Here is a 12,026-nt window from a genome sequence, read left to right on the forward strand (position 1 = left end):
TTAATGACAATATTATGGCTCGTGCCTGTTTTTATCTTTAATTAATGACTATTATATAATATTTTTAATATTTTTGAAAATCTTCACACCGCATACTATATATCTACCTAATATAATTTAATTTTAAAGATAAATTTTAAAATTAAAATCTTACAAATCAAATCATACTACAGATATTGTATGGTATAAAGCTTTCACATGACAATAATATACACCCATTCAAAATCAACGATCCAGTAGTACTGATCTTCTTGGACGTTGATTAAACACCAAGGATTAGGCCGTCGTCATAATTAATTAAAGACGACCAGGATCGATCCAGAAGAAACATGCATGTTTATTAAGACTAATATATATATATATATATATAATTAGTACCAAAAATGGCAAATATAAAACTAATTAACAGGCCTGCATGGATGCAGATGATGATCAGGGCTGGCTACTACGTACAATATTATAATATTACTTAAAATATTCGTTTGAGGAGATTAGCAGCAGTGGAAATGGCAGCTCCAGTGATGGCACATTGCACAATCTGCTCATGGGAAGAGTCGTCCTCGCATGAAAGTGCCAACGTTCACCCCAGTAATTGCTCCTGCTACTGCACTATTTTTCTGAATCAAATTAATTAACAATATTAATTAATATTAATTAAGCTGAAATATATACAAAAAGAAACTGAATATATATATTGGCCATGCATGCAAGTTCCAAATGCACCAGAAACTAGTTCACTCCTTAAAAGAAGAGTATTTTTTTAGGATGGAGGATAGGTATATCCTAATGATATGATGCATGGCGCTGGAACATGCAGAACATTACCCAATCATGCATGAGCTCCTCAAGCCTCCTTTAGCCCGTAAGTGAGACCTGAATACACTCCTGCAGCGAGTCCTGCAGAGTAGGGCTGCAACCCGAGCTCAAAGCATCGGATATGTGCCCGACCCGACTCGGACATCTCCAGTACGGATGACAACCCGATCCGAACCGACTATTCAAAATAAAAAACGGGTCGAACCCGTATGACCCAACTCATCTTAAAAAAAAAAAAACAAACAAACAAAGGTTTTGGCTAAGATATTTCGAGGTCATATGTGTAACCTTAAGGGGTTCGTCAACTTTTTGATGGACGGGCTCACGTAGCCGTCGATTTGGTTCCGACACAGGTTACTCCCCACCCTCCGATCACAATGATTTGGGGTCGCTGGCAAGCTGCTACTGCTACCTTAATTAATGGTGTCAGCTATGGGTCTGATGAGACTGACGAGAACACTCCCATTTTCAAATTAATTAACAATAATATAATATTATTATCTTAGTTCGTCTATGCATCTGCTCATTCCCTCACATAAGGCACACGAATTCTAACGTGGCCTTTTTTTTTTTTTTAATTCTATCTAAATGCACGTTTAGAAAAGAGAAAACGTTTTGACTCCCCCCCCCCCCCCCCCGGCGCATGCGTTCTTCCTCCCCCCGCATTTTTCCTCTGCCATCACGCTCTTCCTCCCTGCATTCTACCTCCGCCAATGGCCTCTTCACGTCCGACACCGTCTAGCCCTGCCGAAGCCACGACCGACCCACCACTATCTGCTAGTAAATCTTCTCTTGAAGGTTTTTTTTCTCTGTTCTATAATCTTTGAGAGGCAAAATATTTATGCAAGTTCACAGGTTTATTTTCTTTGCTCAGGTGTTTTTCTTTGCCTTTAAAGATAAGTAGATAAGTTTTTTAGATGAAGTAGATTTTGTTTTCGGTGATTTTCTTTGCTCAAGTTATGGTTTTTTATGTGAATCTTGCAAAGCCTTTCTTAACTTTATTTGGACGTGAAAAAGCAGAGAACATTGTAGTTAGTTTTCCAATTAGCAACTAATTATTTTCTAGAGTTTTATTGTTAAAGTTTCTCCTTTCTTGAAAAATATTTAAATGAGGCTATAATGACGGTATGGTTTTTGTTTGCTCATGTGGTTATTTCAGTTCAATAGGTAAAGTTTGGATTTTTCTTAAAAGTACCGAAAATCACAGTAAATAAAGTTTGGATTTTTCTTTATTTTTATTTTTTGTTTACTTCTTATTGAATTTTATGAACTATGACTTGGCTATATAATCATCATGTAAAATGTAAGCAATGGAATTGGCTATCGCAAGTTCATTACATTAATTTTTTTACTCTTTTGTCTATATATTTGATATGTTTCATTTTCCAATTTGTTTGGAAACTGGGGACTTGGGGTGTTAGTGCAAGGTAATTTGTTTTAATGTGTTGTATAAGAGTGAGAACTAGTTTTTTGATGCGTTGTATAAAAGTGGGAACTATTTTTTGTTTGTTTTGGATTCAAATCCAAAATTAAATTATTAGAGTCATATATAGAATATTAGTTTGAGTTGGGTAATTATGTTCTTTGTAATTTTTTTAGTTGGGTAACAATTTAATTTAATTTTTGTATCTTCAGTTGAGATAGCGGGATGGACAAAGAGGAAGATGAAACATCACCTACACCATCTACATCGATTTCACCGACTCAAGTATGAAATATAATGGTCATTTGGAAATGTTGTTGTGTCTGATATTGTCATTTAGTTAAATCCATTTTTTATTTGTGTATTATAGAGATATTATGGTCCAGGAAACCCATACTACCCGTTAGTTATCATGCCTCAAAATACATATCCAAATCCATATACATGTGCTTGGGGTAGTCAGGTAGATTCTTTTTAAACTGTTTTAGTTTTTTTTTCCTTATATGCATTTGGGATGTACTAACATCGTGGCTAACTACAGGTACCGTTGATGCCACCTTTTGCACCAACGATGCCCTACCCTCTGTCGAATAATCCGGATGAGTCCACACAAGTTCAACATACCTACCAGGTATTTTCCTTTCAAACCTTTTTAGTTTTTTTTTTTCTTATTATGCATTGAATTATTTGAACACCGTGCCTCATTACAGCCTCCATCGAGTAATCCGGATGAGTTAGCAAGATCTGAAAAGACTCCTCAACTAGCAAGTGAATAATCAATTGTGCCATTGCCATTGGGTGCTGAAACTGAAAAGAATTTTGGAGGTACATCACACACGATTGATCAGAGCTGTCACCTAACTAAAGGTATTAGACTTTTAACTCAATCAGTAGACATCCAGTGTTATAATATAAATTCTAATACAAAACATGCATTTTTATTTTCAGAAACTTCGTCGAACATAAATAAAGAGGCAGAGGCCGAAAGAACTAATGAAGTATCGGATGATGATGAACGAGTTGAGGAGCCAAAGCCTAGTATGGAATTCACCACTGATAAAGAGCTTCTGGTATATTATAAGCGATATGCCAAACAACAAGGTTTTGGTGTTATCACCAAAGATTTAAATTTCGTACCGTACCGGCCGGTACGGCCGAAATTTTTCGTTTCGGCTGTCCGGCCGGTACCGGTACTATACCTGTTCCGTACCGGCCAAAATACCGGCCGTACCGGCCGGTACCGGTCATACCGGCCTCAATTTCGGCCTGTACCGGCCTATATTTCGGCCGGTACCGGCCGATATTTCGGCCTGTGTTTTTTTTTTTTTTTTTTTTCGTTTTTTTCAAACTACAAACTTATTTTTTAACCCTCAATTCAGACTAGACTATTTATAATTTATATATATATATATATGTATTTGTATATAATTTATTTATATATAGACTATTATTTTAGAATATAATTTTTATATATATTTATATATATAATTTATTTATAGATCGACTATCCCGAAACGTTATCCCGAAACGCTATCCCGAAACGGTACCGGTACCGAAATATTTCGTTCCAGTGCCTTGACCGGTACGCTGTCCGGTACGGTATTCAAAACATTGGTTATCACACAAAGAACGAAGATAGATGCATCTGGGAAACCGAAGTATGTGACAATTGGGTGTGCACGTGGCGGCAAGTACCATCCGAGTCACAATAATATCTCAAAGCCGCAGCCAACCATTAAAACGGACTGTAAGGCAAAATTAAATGCTCACTTGGACAAAAAAGGTGTATGGGTTTTGACCATTGTTGAGAATACTCACAATCATAATATTGTTAGCCCACATAAGTCTAGATTTTTTAGAAGTCACAAGTATTTAGATGAATATAGTCAAAGAATGCTCGATCTGAATGACAGAGCAGGTATTCGAATGAATAAAAATTTTGGAGCACTTGTAGTTGATGCGGGGGGTTCGAGAATCTTGAATTTCAAGAGAAAGATTATCGAAATTTTATTGACAAATCTAGACACTTAAGGCTGGATAAAGGAGGTTGTGAAGCACTTAGTGATTACTTTAAGAGGATGAGGAAGATGAATGATTGATTTATTTCTGTGATGGATGTGGATGACGAGTTGCTACTCAGAAATGTGTTCTGGGCTGATGCACGTAGTCGAGCCGCGTACGAGTATTTCGGAGATGTGATCACTTTTGATACGACGTACCTAACAAATAGGTACGGTATGCCTTTTGCTCCATTTGTTGGGGTAAACCATCATGGGCAATCCATACTATTAGGGGATGGCTTGATTTCAAACGAGGATACAAGTACTTTTGTGTGGTTGTTCTGAGCATGGTTGGACTGCATGAATGGTCAAGCTCCAAAAGCAATTATAACAGACCAAGATCGGGCAATGAAAAGTGCCATTGCAATTGTATTCCCAGAAACTCGCCATAGATATTGTCTATGGCATATAATGCGGAAACTGCCCGAGAAATTGGGATGCCACTCCCAATTCAACACAGGATTGAAGACTGCCATTCAGAGTGCCATATATGATTTGCATACATGTGCAGAATTTGATGCCAAGTGGGGGGAACTAATTCAGAAATTTGACCTTGGTGATAATGTGTGGCTGTAAGGGTTGTATACCGAGAAATCATATTGGGTACCAGCTTACTTGAAGGGTGTATTTTGGGTTGGTATGAGCACTACACAGAGGTCTGAAAGCATGAATGCTTTTTTCGACAGATATGTGCATTCTGGTACAACGTTGAAAGAATTTGTTGATCAATTTGATAATGCTCTGAGGAAGAAGGTGGAAGTGGAGACGGCAGCTGATTTCAATTCGTGCAACCAAACCATCCCATGTGTATCCTCATTCCACATTGAGAAGCAATTTCAAGCAGTGTATACAAATGCCAAGTTTAAAGAAGTCCAAAGGGAGCTGTGGGGGATGATTTGTTGTAATTGCATACTTGGCACTACACAGGGTTGTATTTCCACCTTCGATGTATTGGATGAAATTTCCACGGATGACCATGTCAAAACCATCTAGTACGTAGTTTACTATAACGAGGAGGAATGTGATATCAAATGCACTTGTGCACTGTTTGAGATGAGGGGCATTATTTGTAGGCATGTCTTTAAAGTTTGTCAAATGAAGAAGATTCACGTGTTGCCAGAGAGGTACGTCTTGGATCGGTGGAGGAAAGACTTAAAGAGGAGATACACACTTGTCAAAAGTAGCTATGATGACTTGCGGGATAATGCGGACTCACGAAGGTATGAACTTGTGATTAAAATATTTCTCAAATTAGCGACGCGTGTATCCCCAAGTGATGACCATGTCAATGCATTGATGCAGGTTTTGGATGAGTTTGAACATAATTTTAAAAGATTACCACTTGAGTCCGGTTCAACCAAGGTCAATGAGAGCGACGTTGTTGATAAGGGTAAGAAAATATTAAGCCCTAACGTTGTTCGAGGGAAAGGGAGACCCCCAACGAAGAGAAAGGTTCCACCTGTGGAGAAGGTCGCAACCAAGAGAAAGAAGAAACAGGTACTCAATTTTTTTTTATTAATTGTATATATGTTGGATAGGTGTTTGTTTCCTTTCTAATAGATGTGTATTTTCTGGCATTTTGGAAATTAGACTTGCAAGAAAATATTTGATGACAAACAAGTTAGAGTTGCTGAGGCCCCGGCCCCCCAAGTTGGTGCTAACGTTGAAAATGTTGTTGGAACTCAATATAGTACTATCACACAACAAATACCATCGGGCAATGATGAGAATTTGTGAACCATTGTTTATGGGTTTCTTGAAGTATTTTGGGAAGATTTGTGGGTGTTCAACATGTATGAAAATCATTATTATATTTTTGATAGGTTATTTGAAGTATTTTGTGAAAATCTGAAGCCTTTTTGTTGGCGGTTGTGGTTGTAAAGAATGTACAGATAGTCTAATACAGTTCTTGTATAAAAATCATTATTATATAAATTATAGAAATTTTGAAGTATTTTGTGCACATTTATTTTGAGGTTGTGGTTATATGTGATAATTGTTGGTGGAATGTTTTTGGGATTATTGGAAGTTGTGCTAGCATTGAGTTTTACTACACTAGGTTGAGTTATAATTTGTTTTGGTGCATTTTATTTATTATAAATGCACTAGGTTGATTGTATGTGAGTTTTGCTTTTTATAGTTGAGTTATGCTTTGTTTTGCTGCATTTAATTATTACAAATGGGAACAACGCTTTTAAGGTTGAGTTTTGCTACATTTCATTCATTATTTTGTTTAAAAAATAACAAAAAACGGTTGCTGGATATACAGGTTGCTGCATATATATACAGTCTCTCCTTGCAGCATTTGCAGGATTCTTCTTAATTAATTTCCTGTATATTCTTGTCCATAACATTCTAAAACATTTACAAAAGCCAACTCATTACATCACATGTTCATTAAATTTATTAAACACTACTAATTACATCACATGTTCATTACAATCAGTTGTCCAAAACTGAAATAGCTTACATGAGTTGAAGCACTGCCTAACATATAGAAATGTTTCAATAGATACATAAAAATTACACCAAAAATCACAATAAACAACAACCACGACGTCAACAACACTTTCACGGTTCTCTTATACTTATTCTCCATTGCTTTATATTTATCTTCTTCGATCATTACATGTACTTGCTTTGTCTTTCTCTCTTGAAGTCCATGTACTTGAACTAGTATTAGTACTTGAATTTGTCATTTGCTGGAAAATAGATAAACATTGTCATTGGTAAATAGATGGGGATTCAAGAATGCAAAGTCTATTTACCATGTAGTTTAAGCATAGCTAGAAAGATTGATAGTTGTAGATTTCAATTTTTATAGGATACAAAGTCATATATATACATAATTAAGAGAAGAATAAAGAAAATGGAAACCTCATAAATAGAGTACCCCAGTTGACTCTACAACAGAAAATTATAAATGCAGGTATCTCATTCTCTGCCTGCATTTAGGCCAACTCGAACCAAAGGATGAAGGTCAATTACATAAGATTCATGGAGACAAGCTCGCCCAACTGCAGCTCACGCATGCATTTTGCTATTATTTCCCTTGATTTATGAGTCTGAAGAAGCAGTTGGTATCCTGAGTATTTCATATTTATAGGTCTACTATTATTGGATTTTGTAGTACCGAAGGCAAACACAATAATACAACCTAAAAGTGGTTATAAAATATGTACCAAAACACATCGATCAGGACCCACAACCAATTAATTTCATTTTGTTTCGGCACCCATGAACAGTAATGTCCTCTCCTTGCTCATGCATCAATATAACCTTTTTTCCCAATCAAATTGACACACTTTAATATACAATGAAATGATCATTACTTTGTCCCGTACTAAATGCTCTAGCACTGGCTGGAAAGTGTACATATATATATATATATATATATATATGTATATATACACTTTCCATACGTTTATTCACTGTATCAGTTTCATATCCCTTCCCATGTACTCACTGTTTTTACAAATTATTTCAATTGAAAGAGCTTCAATATTCCAAGCCCTATTAATAGTACCCTAGATGAGTTCATTCATAGTGGAAGACATCATCAAGGACACGTTAGCATATGTTTAGTACTTACCATTCACAAAGTAAAAAGTGTAGTATCTTACAAAAAAAAAAATTAGTGTAATAATACACAGAATAATATATAACTACACCTTTAAACATAAAAAAGCATAAGAATGTATTGCATCTTCAATCATTAGACTCTAACAAAATAAACACACCGCTGAAGAGAGTGATTCAAAGGCTGACAATGATCCACTACATCACATAAGCATCTTTGTGCCAAAATAAAGTGGTCCATACACACGGAAGTAGCTCTAGAAAGTAGACCACATGCAAAATTCATTAGGCAAACAACATTGGCAAAAATACCTTCTACATAGCTGAGGGGCACACGGAAGTACCAAAACTGAGGGGCACCGTGGTACCAAAACTGAGGGGCACCGTGAGTATTAGGGCAGAATATTTTCTTCGAGGTTTTTTTTACAAACACTTGCTATTCATATCTCAAAGTCGTTATCAATCCATATCCCCACATATTTTCTAGCCCAGATTACAATCACCATACCAAAGAGACAATCACTCAAAGTATATTACAAGGCATTTGAAAAAATTATCCAGAAAATCGGCAGGAAGCCTTTCTCGGGGTTTGAAAAAATTACGCAGAAAATCAGCAGTCAGTTGTCACAGCATTTGGGAGTCGAGCTCCGCCAAGTTGCCTTCGTGGTAGTGGTGGTCAAGGTCTTGAGAGAGGAAGAAGTTGATTCAGGGAGGGAGAGGTGAGAGAGGGAGTGTCGGGGAGGGAGAGGCGAGAGAAGAGGTGTCGAGGCAAGAGAGGGGAGGGAGAGGTGAGAGAGGGAGTGTCGGGGAGGGAGAGGCGAGAGAGGAGGTGTCGAGGCAAGAGAGGGGAGGGAGAGGCGAGAGAGGGAGTGTCGGGGAGGGAGTTGATTCAGGGAGGGAGAGGCGAGAGATGGCGAGGGTGAGGCGAGAGGTGGAGTTGATTCAGGGAGGGAGAGGCGAGAGATGGCGAGAGGTGGAGTCGATTTGCGGAAGAGGGAAATGTTTTCAGGCAGAAGCATAGGCACGAATTTGGAATTAGACTGGAGGATGATGAACCGGTTTGCCAGGTGGACTTTCGTGTGGAGTGTGAAAATATAGACCGGACTATGAATAGACTTTTCCTTATTATCTTCTTAATTATAAGAGTTGCAACTGGCAAGCTGACGAGAATTGCACCGATTAAATAAATAAAATAAATCCAATATTAAAGTACACGTGGCAAGCAAACAATGATTGCTTAACCTTATCAAAAAAAAAAAAAAAAATTACATATTAAAGTACATTTGAGTGATCATTAAAGCAGACATTTGATTGCTTTTAAAAAAAAAAAAGACGTTTAAGTGATAAGTACATCTGCACGTATAGTACTACAGCAATCTAAAGATGAAGTTTGAGCTTCCGTTTGGATGTTGAATTGAGTTGAGTTGAGTTAATAAAATACTATTATAATATTATTTTTTAATATTATTATTATTTTGAGATTTGAAAAAGTTGAATTGTTTATTATATTTTATGTTGAAATTTGAAAAATTTGTAATGATGAGTTGAGATGAGTTGAGTTTTGTTTTGTTTCCAAACATACTTGAGTGAGTGAACCAATGCCCAAGGCCCCAAGGTCTATGAGTTAACCCCTACCAGTCGGCAGTCAGTTTCGACCGATATAATACGTAGCGAACCCGTTGTTTCACTTGACCCGATGAACCCGGCTTTTCTCGGGTGGGCCAAAAACGGGTCTTGCGGACGGATCAGTTTAGGGCCTTTTATGCACAGGCCTACTGCAGAGTACAAAATAACCAGTAATATCACTCCCCTCCTGTACGTATGCATATTGCATGCATGCATGCATGGTCATGATCTATATATGCAATATATGAGCTAGCTAGGTGAATCAGAATAATTAACCAGCAGGCCGTTACAATTGTTAAGATGGTTTCTTAATTTGATCTAGCCAAGACTTGAAACTAGTAAATTATAAACATATATGATTAAGCTTAAAACTAAAGTGATCAATATATGTTAATTAGTATGCAATATAGCCACTTTTCCAATGCAGTGAACTCATCCAAATAAGTAAGAAATTATATGCATGATCAAGCATGTGCGCTTACCCCATTGTAATGACTCTTTTCGAGCATTCACCACCTGAAGATCAACATTAATGTAACAAATCAATTAAAATCAAAGCATGCATTGATCACAAGATCACACTAAATCCTAGCTAGGGTGGGCAATAAATTTCCATTGAATCAATTGCACAATAGCAATCGGGTGAGTTCCTCTATGGGCAGAGTTGTGGAGTGTGCAAGCGTCATGCAGTCACTTTGAAAAAGAGTGGAATCCCACTATTAAAAAAAATTAATTTTCTTTTTATATGGATTTCATATATATTTATTCATTTTTTTCAAAGTGATTGTACACTTACACACTCACGACTACAACTATCATTTCTCAAAAGATAGAGAGCTGTTATAAGTTAGTCCCAAGATGATCAGCTCATGCTATCACTCTGGTCATCCCATTATCCATCAACCTCGAATATAATGCATGTATTATTCCAAAATAATGATTGATAGACAATGTCACTGCAAAAGTCATGAGAAAGCAAAAATATGGTTTCTGTCTCATGTACTCGATCCACAATAATTTAATTGCTTTGCTGCGTTACATATGGGAGCAAATGTGTCCAAGCAACATTAATAAGATGAAAGTTCAAAACCCACCATGGCTTCGAGAGATTTTCTGTTGGTTTCTCCTGCATGCATGCAAGCCACACAAAAAATGGAGCGTAAGACACGGTCAATAATATTATAAGACGTACATTTCCCTCACCACGAAGACATACATGAGTTCATCGTGATCATCAAGCTGGGAAAATGACTTGGTCATGATCATAATCAACCTAAAACTATTTTGTCATGGACCCTATAATAATCCTCCAAAGGAACACCATATGATGAAGATATATTATTAACTGAATAGATTTCTACGTACAATTAATGTGCATGGTGTTGTACGTACTGATCTCATGAGTACCTTTGAGGTCCCGGAATCGATGCTTCTTGGCACATGAGATCTCCGGCGGGATACCACCACCCGAATCAAGTACTCCTGCCCCTATTTTTTAATAATATTCCACAAATTCAATCTAAAATCAATTTTTAGTAATATTAACCTAGCGAACTTAAATATTGCCCATTATATATCTCATGATCATACCGAAAGGAAGAGAAAAAGATTAAGAGCAGCTAGCATGCAGTACCTTCAATGGCTGTAAAATAAGCCTGGCGCGATACAGCCTGAATAGCTCCTATCTACATATATACAAACGTACCAAGCAACAGCAGAGCCTTTTTATAAGTTAGTAATTTATAATAATGTACATTAATCATGATATATGCACAGAGAGAGAGAGAGAGAGAGAGAGAGAAGAATATGGACCCCGGAGGCTTTGAAGAAACTGTCGGCGATGCGGTTAAGGAGAGGGTGACCGAGGTCGAAGAAGCCACCGTTGTCGAGCAAATTCAAGGACCTTGTACTACTACTTGTCTCCATCTTACGGCTATTGCTCATCTTTTCCCAATTATGTGTGTGTGTATATATATATATATATAGAAAGATTTCTTCAAGTAATGGTTAAATTAAACCACCAAAGGTCCAAAACCAACAAAAAGTAGCATCGAAGATTCGAAGTGCGATCGATTAGATTACACTCACAGCCACCACCCACCAAACAGTACCAGTACTCCCTATATTTGCAGCAGCAGTAGTAGTCGAAGAAACAGGATCATGACTATACATATATTCATCTATATATATTTAATTATATAATATATCATAGGAGGGGGTAGCTAGCTAGCTTCACTTTAGAGTGGAAACGTGTCTGCTTTCCACATTACGTGTCTTGCTTCGGTAACTTGAATATCCGACTTCATGGCGACCTTTTGGGATCCTCTTTGCCACGTTCCTCTTTCCTGCTTCTCCAACACTTATTTATTTTTTATTATTTTAAAAAATATATAAATTTACCATTCAATTCTAGTTTAGACTCGATTTAGATACAAGGAATATTTTATCTCATTTTATCTTATTTTATATGGTTACATATTTTTAAAAATTTTATATATATAAAATATAATAAATTAAACAAT

General features: G+C 36.8%; 1 protein-coding gene across 5 annotated transcripts; it reads right to left on the reverse strand.

The window, feature by feature from the left end:
* Nucleotides 1-328: 328 nt before the first annotated feature.
* Nucleotides 329-11,653, reverse strand: LOC121245978 (outer envelope pore protein 16-2, chloroplastic-like). Of its 5 annotated transcripts, none has more exons than XM_041143919.1 (7): nucleotides 11,317-11,653; nucleotides 11,138-11,189; nucleotides 10,900-10,992; nucleotides 10,599-10,630; nucleotides 9,987-10,020; nucleotides 826-886; nucleotides 329-617 (listed from the first exon to the last, which is right to left on the reverse strand). In XM_041143919.1, the coding sequence occupies exons 1-7, from the start codon at nucleotides 11,446-11,448 to the stop codon at nucleotides 602-604; spliced, it is 420 nt and encodes a 139-aa protein (XP_040999853.1). In that variant the 5' UTR covers nucleotides 11,449-11,653; the 3' UTR covers nucleotides 329-601. The 5 variants fall into 5 exon arrangements, 4 of the variants coding, with proteins under 4 accessions (XP_040999853.1, XP_040999854.1, XP_040999856.1 ...); XM_041143920.1 differs by having other exon boundaries at nucleotides 821-886; XM_041143922.1 differs by lacking the exon at nucleotides 10,900-10,992.
* Between the last annotated feature and the right edge of the window lie 373 nt (nucleotides 11,654-12,026).

Source organism: Juglans microcarpa x Juglans regia, chromosome 1S (assembly GCF_004785595.1).
Source record: "Juglans microcarpa x Juglans regia isolate MS1-56 chromosome 1S, Jm3101_v1.0, whole genome shotgun sequence".
Taxonomy (NCBI): Eukaryota; Viridiplantae; Streptophyta; class Magnoliopsida; order Fagales; family Juglandaceae; genus Juglans; species Juglans microcarpa x Juglans regia.

Coding starts and splice junctions, on each gene's coding strand:
- LOC121245978 (XM_041143919.1), bottom strand. CDS start 11,448: ATGAGCAATAGCCGTAAGATGGAGACAAGTAGTAGTACAAGGTCCTTG. Junction 11,190..11,316: donor GTTTCTTCAAAGCCTCCGGG/GTCCATATTCTT, acceptor GTATATATGTAG/ATAGGAGCTATTCAGGCTGT. Junction 10,631..10,899: donor CCTCAAAGGTACTCATGAGA/TCAGTACGTACA, acceptor GCATGCATGCAG/GAGAAACCAACAGAAAATCT.